Source organism: Thermobia domestica, chromosome 16, assembly GCF_964235325.1.
Source record: "Thermobia domestica chromosome 16, izTheDome1.hap1.1, whole genome shotgun sequence".
In the NCBI taxonomy this organism is placed as follows: domain Eukaryota; kingdom Metazoa; phylum Arthropoda; class Insecta; order Zygentoma; family Lepismatidae; genus Thermobia; species Thermobia domestica.
In genome coordinates, this window is record NC_137469.1 from 162,526,606 (window position 1) to 162,540,973 (window position 14,368).

Below are 14,368 nucleotides of genomic sequence, written 5' to 3' on the forward strand. Positions count from 1 at the left end.
TTCAGGTCACTTATGGTCATTTTAGTCTTTTCCTTCTACATAAGGAAATCTTAAAATGAACACTGTTTACGAATTTGAAAAATACAAAGTTATCTCTTTTCCGGCTTGGAAAAACTATTGGAGTGGAAAAACTGCATTCCTAGAAAGCTAATGAACACTAAACTTTGGGTGGTTGAATAGGGGTAGGAGTTCGTAGGTGGCCAAACAGATGGTTTTGGATTATTGACCACAAAGGATGTGATCACGTGAATAACTAAAAATGGATTAGAAGACGTACAAAGATTTTAAACTGTTTTTATCTATTATTCTCATGTATACAGTCTACACTTGCGAACATCTATTCTTTAAGTGTGCTTCCTAGTTTCAATTCGGGAGTGAATTGACGGTTTCAGTACGTGCAATGCCGTACAATGGACTGATCAGTAGACTGCAACTAACTGAAACAAAACTTTTGAAAATGAGAAATGGTAATTAAAATCTAATAGATATTCAAAAAAATGACAATGTTTAACGAAATAAACGTTTTAAAAAACGCAAGTTTTAAGGTCAATTTTTGTGAATTTTAGGGTCATTTTTCAGTAATTTTAGTGTCATTTTATAGGTCATTTTGTAGAAAATTTTAGGTCAACAAAATCCGGGCCCTGGTTATTATTTAATTTTAATAACTGTATGTTAAAACTATTTCGTTGTTACCAGCGACACAACTGCGCTAGTAGTCGCCTGGGACAAGAACTCCTTACCAGTCAAACCAAAACGCTCCCCCAAATATTTGCCTAATTTTGCGCCCTCCCAATCCGGCGCCCGGAGCAACCCTCCTCCCAGTTACGTCACTGTTTATTACAAATTAAATACAGCTATTATTTAAAAAGTAGTTCACATGATTCCAAGACGACATGATGCGTAATCAAACGCAGTTGAGTTCGTTCCTCTAGTCGCTGCCTTAACGTAGATTTTTGGGGAAATGTTATTCTAGCAACACTAATTTCTATAGATGGCAACACTGAAAATTCTTCGGGTTCATCTTTTCTGTTGTAGAATAACATTATCTATGATTGTGGTAAGTTGCATTTTATTATCTCCTTTCACTTATGAAAACCAAGCAAAAGAAAAATGGTAAATTTTGTATTATTTTTAGGATATTAGACTCTTAAGCTGTAGGCCCAACTCTGTAGCCTCGCTGCTGAAAAGAACGTTAAACTACAATCTCACCTTCCAGCCAACAGTAATAAGTGTTTGCTTTGGGCAGATTTTATTTTCAAGTTATATGTAATTCTAAAGCATGAAAGAGACGCATTTAGAAAGTAATTTTCTCGTGTTTTAACGTAAAAATTTCGAACTATTAGAACCAATTTCCTGACTGTAATGATGCTTTTTAGAAAGTGGTACAGTTTTATAAGTAACAGATAAATAACGGAAGAGTTATATGAAGCTTCGGAAATTGCAGGGGTGTAATAGTTGGGAAAGACTACAAAAGACGTTCTTTAATCTGGTACATTCTGTAATTCCTCACTGACCGAGGCGTTTTTCTGGATTCGGGCGTTTGTTGGCTTTGGCTGCCAGGTCGTGCCATTGTGCTACCCATGTTTCTAGTTTGCTCACTGCTTATTGCGACTGTTGGTTTTCATTTTAGCACAGTGTTTTCTGTTTTGTAACACGTTAATTATTACGTTTACAAATATTACAACTGTGTACGTACAGTGTAATACTGTAAAATGTTCTCAAAGCCCGGCACGAGTTCAAGTGCTAATAAAACTAATAAGCGTAAATATGTGACTCTCACTATATAGCAAAAGCTAGAGATAATTTATCGTCTCGAAAAATGTAGAAAACATCATAATGCGGGATTTCAATGTTAATTTTTCGACACTTTATGATTCAGTTACATCTCAATTTTATTCAGTTACAAATAAGAAAAATACTTTAAATTCCGCAGTTGCAAAAATAACAAAATACTTTGTAGAGTAAGATGTTAATGTGGTCTGCAAAGGTTCAGAATGTGTATGAATTCGTAAGATGCACGTTCTAATCGTTTGCAGTTTTGTGTACAGTGATTAATCTCCGACTGTACTCTATTGACGTTCGATAATCCGGCATGTCCCTGGACCCAAACGTGCTACATGTAAAGGGCCCTTACTCTATCATCAGTCTGATATATATAATATTTCCTCGCTGTGTAATTTCGTCGCTAGCCAGTTTTGTTACAGCACGAAGACTAGAACTTATATGTTTTATAGTACTTCGATCATTCGATTATCTTATAGTACTTCGACATACCAATAATTACAGTAGGTCAAATATGGGAACACATATAGCGATGTGCCTTACGAAGTTAAATGGAATAAATCCTAACGAAAGGGAAGAATATACCAAGTATTCGTTAGGGCCTGGTACATGAGCGAAGAGTACAATAGTAGTTTAAAAAAATTAAGAACAGCTCTGAATCCGTTCAGGACACACCACATATAAGACCTCCACAAAGTAGTAGTAAGGCACTGAAAGGCTGTTGAGGCCAATAATGATCAAATGTATGAGACATTTAGAGCAGCAGCATTCAATTGCTGTGCAGAACCAGTGCCCAACATCTCCAGTAGCTTGGAAAGCGGGTAAAGTGAAAGTATACTCCTATATGAGTTGACTGCTGCTCAGAAAGTAACACGAGAAAATACTTGTCTCTTCATTGTCTCATCAGGAGAGGGATGTATTTTTGGACACAGTACTGTCGTGGCTAAAAATTGGATTCTTCAAGATACTCTCCTGCGATGTATCATTACAGTAAGAGAAGTTTATGCTTTGTGTTTGGTGAACTTCTCAGGATGGAGATGAGGATAATCGAGCGAAACTACTCTAATTGCTTGATATTTTTATCGCTCAAAGTGTTCGAGTCGTACCATTTCAAACTCAAGCGATTCCTTGCCAGTAAAAGACATATTTTGAAATAGATGTATAAGCAAATAGATTAAGCTTCCAGCTATGGTTTTCTCCGTATTAAAAATCAATTAATTTGGTTTGGGAAAGGCGAGCCTTTAATTTGTATTAAAGAAAAAGAAAAGAAAAGTACATTACACTCATGTGAAATTACATGAGCCCTCGGCTCTCATCATTCGGTGTGATTCACTCATCCTGTGGTGCCTTCCTAGATTTTCATTGTTTTTTTATCTACTCGTTGAACAGAGGAAAATTACTCATCTTTTTATGGCTAGTGAAATAAACTATTGAATTAAGAAAAAGAAAGAAAGAAAGAAGGAGAGAGAGAGAGAGAGAGAGGAGGAGGAGAAGAAGAAGAAGTAAGTTCTACACCATTCTTAATTTGTTAAGACATGTGAGAATATTGACTAGTCTTTGAGTTGACTGTGTTATACATTTCTTATATTGTAATACCACGCATCTCGAAACAGAACAAAATAAGCAGCTCATTGGAAATAATTTGAGCAATTCATTTTCTGTGGTTCACTTATAGCACATGATGTTGCTGTGGGTTTTTCAGTGAATGAACATTCCAGCTGTTTCTGTCGTCTCTGTATGTAAAATCACTCGGAATTACTTCTCCGAAAACTTTCACAGAAAGGAACAAATCGCTGGAACTAGCGATGATCACTTGTTAGTGTTGCCAACTAATAAAGAATTACTTCATAAGATGAGAAAAAAAGAAATATTCTCTCTGTATTATGGGCATATTTTACGAATCCACTTACTTTGCACGGTTCATCAACTACAAGAGAGACAGGGTAATGGCTACTGTGATAAGGGCCGTAATCCTTTTAAAAAAATAAATGATGCCCACTCAAGATCTTATCTTGAGCAAAACATGTTTTGAGTAAAACTTAATCTTTGGTAATATATACCTCTTGAGATAAATCGTATTCGTAAACTCAAGCAATGGAGATAGGTTGTTGCTAGTGCTGAGAACTATATCTGATTTTCCACTTACATATTACCTCATGTTATCACTTCTTTCTTTATAAATCTGACAGAACTTTTTGGATCCTATTTTTTTATTATTTTATTAAAAAAAAAGATAAAATTTTGATTCATTAGTCATGTATGTTACTGTCATATACAGAATGTCTCAGAAGTCCGATCTCACAGGAAGGGAATATTAAAAAGTTCAGATTTAGAGCCGTGCAGTTGTCGATGCGAACATGGAAAACTCATTGTACACTGAGTAACATTGTTGATGTGTTAGACGAATGTTGTCTTGGAGATTTGCAATAGAATGTGGACTATGTGGTACACAACAGACTTAATATGACCCTGTAGACAAAAACCTAGAGGTGAGAGAGGTCTGTGAGGACCGTTAGTACCATTGTACAAGTTATATGCGATCTTGCATTATATATGTTCCATTCATGAACTCATTTCATTTACATTCATTTAGGATTTAGGATTTCGATTTCTGGGCTTCCGGCATCTAAGACCATTTAGTCCGTAACTTTTATGAGGGATGACGTCCCTCGGCGAGCACACAATCCGGGGAAATGGAAGGAAGGAAGCAGCCTGGGATCTCTAAGTTAGCCTGGTATGAATGAGGAAAACCTCATTCAGGGTGGCTGGCCTGAAAAAGCGTTTTACACTTTTTCGACCGAGTAACCCCACCGGGAATCGAACCCGGAATCGCTCGCACCGAAGACGAGAGCGTTAGCGACTACGCTACATTGGGCCATATGTACTACAAAAATAAGTAGTTCATTTTTTTTCAATTATTCGAGCGTTCCTACCTTCAAAAGAAACAAAATTAAATCAGTTTTTTTTTTTCATTTAACGTCGCTACCTTGCGGAGTTTTTCATTTATTCCAGTGTTGTGTGTTGCGAGCGTGACGAAAGTGACAAGTGTGTTGGATGTGTTGCAAGGGACAGTATCCAAGCTGATGACGGCCTACAAAACTTACTGCAAAACCTCATCGGCGAAAGAAATCAGTGACCCTCGGTGACAGTTCCCACCGAGCATTAAAGCGGATTGTCACTCAGAACGGTTGCCCGACTGTGATACAAGTGACGGAGGAACTCAATCAATATTTCCTATAGCATATGTGGACAATGAAAATCCACTGCAAGTTACATGACATGAACATAAGCGAGTGGAACCGCTGATAAGGAACCACCACACTTTTAGCACGATGCTTCTGGAGCCGCGTATATGCGACATGAATCGCTCATGACTGGATACGTGTGATTGGACGGATGAGTTCGTTCACCTCATTTCAAATCACGGTCCGTATTTGTGTGTGGCGGACTCCCAAAGTATGATTCGCAATATGTCCGCCCAACGGCAATATCCTGGCTCTTAGTGGATTCTTTGTTGATGTTTATCGGTCGTGTCATTGCCATTGATTATTTAGCCATTGTAGGGAACCATGTGCATACTATAATCCAGATGTTGTTTTCTGGCAATTACGTCATATTTCAAGATGATAATGTGCCCATTCATACGCTTGGAGCCGTTGAGGCACGGAATGAACCTCTTCTGACCGACCAATTCCTGGACATGGAGCTAATTGAATATCTGCTTTCCGTTTCGGATGCTTGAATCTGGTGCAGATTTCCGCCTGCATTCCGTCTCTCACGAAACTGAATAATCTCATACACATGGAATTATGCAATATTTTATTTACTTCCATTGACGACCTCCTGTGACTCCATTCCGCGTTGCATCAGTGCCGTTCTGAGCGCGAAAGGTTGTTCAACATATTTATCTAACAGTTTGTCCTTTTTATCTGGTAGTTTGTCCTTTTTATCTGGTAGTTTGTCCTTTTGCAGGTGTTTCTATTAAATTGATGGGTATCTGTGACTGTATTCAACATATTCAGTTTATATTCTAAATCTGTTACGAGACTGGACTTTTGGGTCACTCGCTAAATATATATATCCTGTTTATTTCAAGAACAACATAACTCAAAAATCGCCCTTATTGACTTATGAACAGAAAATGAAAGCACAGATGTGATTCCAAAACTGGGCGCCAGAGAGCATTTGTGTCGTTCTTGCGCCCATTTGTATTCATTGCATTTCAAAACTTTAAACGCTTCTCCTGAAAAGTTAGGAATTTTGAGTTATGTCATTCTTGATATTAACAGGCGATATATACTGTATATATGAGATGTATGCATTTTCTGAGTAATCTGAAAATAAAAATTGCTTTATTGTAAAAACGTACTTTAGTATTCCAAACATGCTGCTTCAACTGTGGTAATAAAATAATGTCAAGGTAACAAATACATTTAAGATAACATCTTAAATATATGTATTATTTTAATGAATAATTGGTTATATTTATTTACCTATAGAAACAAGAAGAAGAAAGGAGGCGTTGAAGCGACTAATAATAGAAATGTACTCCCTGTATTAGAAGGTGTGACTAGAATTAATAATCGACCAACAAGGAATAGTCCAATGAAAAAGAAGGTAAGTGATTCTTTCTTGTGAATTTTTAGATCTTTTACTTTTGTTTCCTTTATTATTGTTGTTTGATTGGAGTTTAATCTCTTTTCGGCACCAGACCTACAATGTAGCATGAAATCTGATCAATACATAATTCAGCGGAAATCCAACATAGAACCGTTTAGTTGTGATCGATTTCTATAGGCATTTTGGGTAACTGTTATTATCAGAGTAACAACAAAATGTAAGAGGGGAAACTGTTTCCAAATGTGATGTTTTCGATCTAAAGTGGAGGATTATTTTTTTTAATCGGACTAGCCGTTTGGGCTGTACACTCTTTATGCACCCAGTGTTAAATGAAAATGCAACGTTGCCATTTATTTGGACCCATAAATTTTGTAGGAGTATGGTGAATGGAGGCATGTTTGAAGTTGGGGCTGGCCATCGACACGTTAGTGTAAAAGACAGTAACTTCATTCACTTATGTTGTGAGTCCAGGTAAATGGCAGCGTTGCATTTTCATGGCAGCCTGCAAGATATAACCATAAATGCATAGAAAAATAAAATAAGGTCTCTTACATTATTATATATATGTCCATTTTCATCCACTTCGTAGAGTATACACATTATAGAAAAAAAAAAAAAAAACTAAGAAAAATATATTCACATATGGGTATTCATTGTACACTGAAATGAAGCATGTGAAACTGCACTGTGTTTCTACTGTTTACCGTTCAATCGTACTTTATGAAACATAATGTTCATTAGCACAAGATGGGAGGCACTCGCACAATGTCGTCTTTCTTTTAGGTTTGGGTGTGTGGGGCTACGTGTCGTGCCTAATACTCCTCAACAGTAGTTTGTAAGCATTGTTTCTTCCGTTGCTCAAAGATGTGAATTATCTGGTGAAATCTTTCACCTTAATCATCCGAAACTGCTCCTATGTTAACAGGAAAAAATCAAAATGACAGTGAAGGAAATGTACTTTAAGCGTGCATCGTTTGGTAGTTTGACAGCAGTTCCACCATTACTTGTTACGTAGTTGTTATTTTTGTGGTTGCCAAGAAAATTACAACATACTGCTTTGAAAGAAAGCTTTACCCTTTTCTTAACGGCAGCCAATCTACTTTCGAAATCCTGATCGTTCATCAACGTATATATTTTGAGATCTAATGAACACCTCTTTTTTCAACTTGGCATCATCAGATATATTTTCCTCAAATACTGAAACCTTGAACTTTCCGGATCCTATCCTTCCACGAATATCTTCACCAGCCCTAGCTTGATGTGGAGGGATTACAAGTACACTTTCTGGGGATCCACAAGTGGTTCTCGTTGCATTTTTTTCCACTTGGAGTTAGAGAGATACGAAAAGGCCACTTTCTTTTAATGTAGTGCCTTTTTTCTGTTTCTGCTGTCCCATTCGCATAAAAAATAACTGTATTTGGTGTATCCTACTGTAAACACAGGAACAGACCAGTCACTTTCAGAACGCCACAAATGCTCCTTCAGCTTTGCATAAACAGAAGTAACAGTCTTGTGTGTGATCACGTGGTTCACGGCACACCATGGGAACAGTGAAGGACATTGATTTGGAGGGTACAGCGTAATCAGTTCCTCAGATTTGCAGCACACGACTTATAACACACACTCTCATAAGTTGGAGCTCATGATTTGCCCTCATAAGTCCTCTATCAGCGGTGTAATTTTGATGCTATTTTTGGTTGCAGTAACTCTTCTACACACATAACAAAGTCTGTTTGGTTCATTCGAATACTTTCTTGGCATATTTTACGTTGGTGAATTGTTTAGCAAGGAAGAAAAGGCCACACGCTTTCCAATTATATTGCACTGGAATGGTCACATGTCTTCAATCGGCAAGTATGTCTGATATTTCAATCTTTCTGCATACTTTAAAACGACTTATAGTACACTGATAAAAGCAATACAAATGCACATACACGAGGTTTTAAAGGACCTGCCGCCAGTTCATCGTGGTTCTTTTTTTTCTACAGCCATTTGTTTCAAATGTTGCCGACTAGAACTCCATTCAGTTCCCAATAACGGAAAAATATTTCGTCACGAACTAGCGCCTATATTCTCGTACAAAGGACGGAAAGTACTGGTAACAATTAGAAACATACGTAAGATGTTTATGCCAACTAAAATTATTATAAATACAACATAAGTAATACGTATATTCCCATTACAGTAAATGGCTTGAAATAAAATTTTCTTTTTCTTTTCTTTTTTTTTTAAGGCATTTTCCCCCCAAAGTCATGAATTCCATCAAATAAAGACATGATACCGAAAAAGTACATGCATTTTCCGAAAAAAAAAAAAAAAAAGTGCAGTGAACTCGGTATTTAATCGTGACAAGTTATACTCGACGAAAATATGCGAAACATGGATGTTGAATTGACATTTTCTGCACAGGGATATTGCGATATTAGTAAGTTATATATACTTCTGACAAGCTTGTTACTGTCGAATCTATTGTCAGATGGAATTTTATTATATACATTATCCTAAGACGTAAAATTGAATTTTATTAGAACATTAAGAAGTTCTTTTGACAAGTTTTTAAAATAAAAGTTAAAAACTTCCGGGCATCCAGCACTTGGAATATTCTGCTTTCAGAGTGTAATTATTTTTTGTTGTTTCGGAAGGATTATATAATTGTCAACAGTTATATGTTAGCTATTCAAATTGTGATGAGATCTTTTCACAAAATACTCTCTCCGCTGGAAATAGGTAATGCAGATAACTTTAAAGGTAATAAACAGATTAGATATAGTATTGGAATACGAATAACATGTGACTTTTGCTGCTCTCCGCCTTTGGTCATAGCATCCTTGAATTAACAAAATGAGAAATTTTAAATATGATTTGTGTATTATGGATGTGCAAAGATATTCCTTGTTAAAGCTTATGCGTTCTTTAAAGGACCTGATGTATTTACACATAAATTTTCTTTTCGTATTTCTATTTTGTTATTTTATACTTCCTTTAATTTTCTTCTAATTATTTTCAGAATATGAAGAAAGCACCTATTTCTTCAAAGGGTGCAGTGTCCTCCAACAACGAATTAAGAGAACAAGAATCTACTAAACAAGCCATAAATAAACATTTATCGAAAGTTCTGAAGGGTCTACGTTCACCTGTCCAAGAGTATTTTCAGACATCAAAGGATTCGATCATTAACACATCGAAGAATTCACTTTCATCGGAAGATAAAAATGATAACATACAGCGTGAGACACGTTCTTCACCTAGGAAGCATCGTATTATGAATAAGGATGAAAATTTGATCTCCTCTCCTCGGAACAAACAGACTGTTAAAGAAACAACGGAAGAAATGTCAGTACCTTCAAAGCGAGTTAAATGGTACGAGCTTCCTTTTTTTCTTTTATATTTTGTCATAAATATTAAGAAAAGTAACTTACAAAGAGTGAAAAAGTGGTCTGGATTGTCCAAGCACAGCAACTTAGGCTGTGGTACAAACCATGTGGTCTGAGTAGAGAGCACCGACTGCAGGAGTGAGAGAGTATTTGGCTGTTCTGGGAAGCAGACTGGGTGGCGTAGTGGTTAACGCATCGGCATGGTATGCCGGAGATCCCGGGTTCGAGTCCCCGTCCGGTCAAGTCACTTTTTCACTGTTTGTAAGTTGTTTAATTCGCACCTACAGAGGATTGTGGTGTGTAAAATAAATCGGTTGTTTACTTCTTTCATTAATATATATTAAGAAAAGTAGTTTATGTCCATAAAAATGTGTTGGTTAATATTTAGCACTTCTTTCAGATATGTACTACATATATATATATATATATATATATATATATATATATATATATATACAGGGTCAGCATAAATGATTCATTTGTTTTAACCGTGTCATATAGCCTCGCTGCTGAAAGGGACGTTAAATTGAAAATCAACTCAACTCATTCGTTTGAAAAGGCTATATTTTCAAAAGTATCACACGTACTGTCGGAAATGGAGGGAAAGCAAGAAAAAGGTTTTTTGTGTGCTTGAATATGCCAGACGTTCGTCTGTTATAGCTGTGCAACGCGCTTTCAGAAGAGAGTATGGGAAAGAACCGCCATGTAAACAAAGGATTGTGCGGTAGTATCGGTAATTCAAGGACACTGGTTGCTTGTGTAAAGGAAAATCACCGGTCGACCAAAAATGCCAGAAGAAACAGTGAAGAGAGTGATGGATAGTTTCCTGCGTTAAGCACCTTGATACCTACCCCACTACCGCAATCCTTAGTCGACTTAAAGAACGCATCAGTGCTGCAGTGCAGACAATTGACATAACTATGCCACAAAATGCATGTAATGAGCTCGAGTATCGTCTGGACGCCTGTCGTGTCATCAAAAGAGGCACATACTAAATATTTGTAGAGGGTGTATAAACTTGGTCGCATTGTTTTTTTTTTTTTTTTTTTTTTTTTTTTCATATGTGGTTCTGTATCTTTCATGTGTGTACGTGTAATATTTTTAAAATGTAGCCTTTTCAAACCGAATAAATTATTAATGCTAGCCCTGTATATATTATGTATGTGTGTGTGTGTTTATTGAGTTTTGAAATTTGTTATTCCTTTTCGTAAGGAGGGTGCAGACATCTAAACTTAGGGGAACACGGTTGTTCAGTAATAAAGCAATTATGTGTGGTACAGAAGCCCAGATTCGAACCCAGTACATGTGAGATTGTGAACAAAACGCTTCCCTGGATTTTCTGGCTGTTTTCCTATTTCCGCCAATGTTCCATTTCATTTTCTCTTAATCATACACTCGCATATCATTAGCCCTCTTTAACATAAAGACTTACAAGGGATACGGTGGCTCAGTGGTAGAACGCTTATTTCTTGTGCGTGAGGTCCTTAGTTTGCTGCCTGACCAATTAAGTTTGTAGTGAACAACATCGTATCTCTCGGGGTACTCCCGTTTCCTTCAACAATCTCATTCCACCAGTTCTTCCATCATCATTCACTTGCTTTAATCATCTGCCGCCCTAGCCTAAATCGTAGGACGTTAAACTGAAAGATTTCATTTTCATAACTTAAGTTCATCTCATTTTGGTTCCATTCAAATACTTTATTCGTACTCTTCTCTGATGAATCTCGCTTCTGGCTACAGCACTATGGTAGACGTATACGTGTCTGGCAGCAGCTTGGGACTAGGCTTCAGGACACCTGCATCATTCATCGTCGCAGGCCCTTCACTGGGCATCATGGTATGGGGAGCCGTCGCCTTAGGTGTTCATTCGCATGTACGCATTCCAGGGACATTGAACAGCCAACGATATATCACAAAGGTGCTCACCCCTGTTACTGTCCTATTAATCCATGGACTACGTAACGTCATTTTCCAACAGGATAACGCGCGACCTCATGTTGGAAGGAATGTCATCGCGTTCCTGGAAGCTAACCAGGTACGTCTGCTTTCGCAGCCCGCACGTTCTCCACATATCTCGCCGATTGAGTATGTCTGGTCCATGCTGGGTCATCGGTTGGCTCAACACAGGTTTTCTCCTACCTTATCTCCTTCTGGATGTTGCAATTTTAATGGCGAGCAGTTTGTATATCAAAATGTATAACTCCCACGAACTAGATGAAATAGTAAGGCAACCAAAACGACATTTCGGATACGGTGGTTCATAACGTACAGTAGTTGGGGGGGGGGGGGATTGCAATGCCAGTTTGAAAGTAATCAAGACAGCCCACACCGAACTGAACCTAGGATTTACAACTACTGGATGTGTAATTGTGGAATCTACTACAGGAAAACGAAAGTGGTACTTGTACAAGAAACTCATAAACAAAATAAAAAGCGAGAATAACTATTTGCTATCACGGATGAAACCCTTCGTAGTCAAGCCGACATGAATATATATATATATATATATATATATATATATATATATATATATATATAATGTTTCAAAACAACACCGACAACGTTTCGGAGGTGATTTCTGGCACCAGTATAAGACAAAAAGTATAGACCAACCTGGGTGCACAAATGCTTCCTTTCGGAGTTATAGGCTGCCGAAAACATAAAAAAAAATAACTTTAAACGTCCATATCTCCAACTCTATTGGACCTACCGTAGTCAAGTCAATACTTCACTTAGGAACTAATATGTGCCCTATCCAAAAATCCACATTTCAGAATCCTAAGGTACTCACGCAACAATTTTTATACAGGGAGTTTAGCTACTGGCATATAATTTGAAGTACTCAGCAATTCCTCTATGAAAATTGTTGCGGAAGTACCGCAGAATTGTGAAACTTGGATATTTGGATAGGGCACATAGTAAGTTCCTTAGTGAAGTCCTGACCCGACTACGGTAGGTCCCATAGTTTTGGAGCTATGGACCGTTAAACATCATTTTATCATAATTTCGGCAGCCTATAACTCCGAAAGAAATCATTTGTGCACCTAGGTTGGTCTATACTCTTTGTCTTATCTTGGTGTCAGAAATCACCTCCCAAACGTTGTCGGCGTTGTTTTGAAACACCCTGTATATTCATTTCAAGTTACCTATTAATGTTTTTCGGACAGTTTTTTTTTTTTTTTTTTTTTCGTAGCATTTCGAGAGTTACAATCACTTGCCCCTTTTCCAACTATATACAGCAATATGTCTTAAGTTTAGTGTACTAACCTGTTTTACTTTTTTTAAAAAATAAATTTATATTCCAGGTTTTCTTCAACAATTGAATACTTCGTAGCTCATGACGTAGTCCTGATTACTCAACAGAGAATTTGTTTAAATCGTAGTGTTCTCAATATACAACTCTTATCCTAATTTTTATACGCACATCCAGACTTAAAATTTTTATTTCATGCATTTAGAGCATATTATGTATATCTGAACAATATATACAGGTATAATAAAAAAAATCAGCCTGTATATATATAATTAGTAATGATACCATCCCAATCCCTATCAAAATTTCCTTCATTTTTTTTATTTTATTTATTTATTTTTTCAAAATGTAATCTGCTTTAAATGCATTTCTTTCGATATTTGAGGTAGCACAATGAAGAAGAAAAATTCCAAAAGCTGAATATCGATAAAGGTGATCATGGTACGGATTAGAACGGTATCATTACTAATCATATCTAGAAAAATAAAAATTAGCTTAAAGGCTTTATAATATTCAAATCTGTTTAGATGTACATAATAGACTCAGAATGTAGGAAATTAAAAAAAAAAAAAAAAAAAAAAAGGTCGAAATGTGCATACAAAAAAATAGGATGATAATGTATATTATGCACATTACAATTTAAAGAAATTGTCTATTGAGTGGTCAGTACTACGTTCTGAATGAAGAAGTATTCGTTTGCTAAAGAAACCTGGAATATAAATATATATATATATATATAAAGGGGGCAAGGTGGCTTAGTGGTAGAGCGTTCACCTCTGGTGCGTGGGGTGTCTGGTTCGATCCCAGTCCGCGCCAGGTGGACTTTGTGGTGGGCAAACACCTTGTGCGTGGGTTTCCTCGAAGTACTTCCGTTTACTCCCTCTAGATTCATTTCACTCATTTCTCATCATCACCATCTCCTTTAGCCTAGCCAGCATAAACGTGGGACGCAAAACTTAAAGATTGTATTTCATTTCATTTATAAATAAAGGGTATTAGTAGAAAGTAATCTTAAATATATATGTTTATATTGTTGTATGTAGTAAATCAATAAGAAAAACCTACAATATATTGGGAAAGGCAAGTGACCGTAATTACGGCTAAAATTTTCGTAATACTCTTAAGTTTCTACTGTTGATGGAAAAGACAAAAAAGAAAAAAAATTAAAGATCATATTGTGAAAAAAGGACAATCCAATGTTTGCCTGTGAGGATGAGCGTCCGATTGTAACATTCGTATTATTCGAAGAAAAATTGTCCGAGAAATATTAGTAGGTGAGTTACTTGAAATATTATAATATCTTCCATGCGCTCGATAAGTAATTAAAACCCTTTCCTTC

General features: G+C 36.6%; 1 protein-coding gene and 1 non-coding gene across 2 annotated transcripts in view; both read left to right on the forward strand.

The window, feature by feature from the left end:
* LOC145673500 (uncharacterized) overlaps positions 1-14,368 on the forward strand; it is a 110,540-nt gene that overhangs the window by 33,342 nt on the left and 62,830 nt on the right. The window contains exons 7-8 of the mRNA XM_081743270.1: positions 6,282-6,399; positions 9,410-9,762. Of these exons, the coding sequence (XP_081599396.1) occupies positions 6,282-6,399; positions 9,410-9,762 (471 nt within the window). The remainder of the gene's footprint in view (positions 1-6,281; positions 6,400-9,409; positions 9,763-14,368) is intronic.
* TRNAT-GGU (transfer RNA threonine (anticodon GGU)) lies at positions 9,946-10,018 on the forward strand. Its single transcript has one exon. It is a non-coding gene; the product is annotated as a tRNA-Thr (tRNA).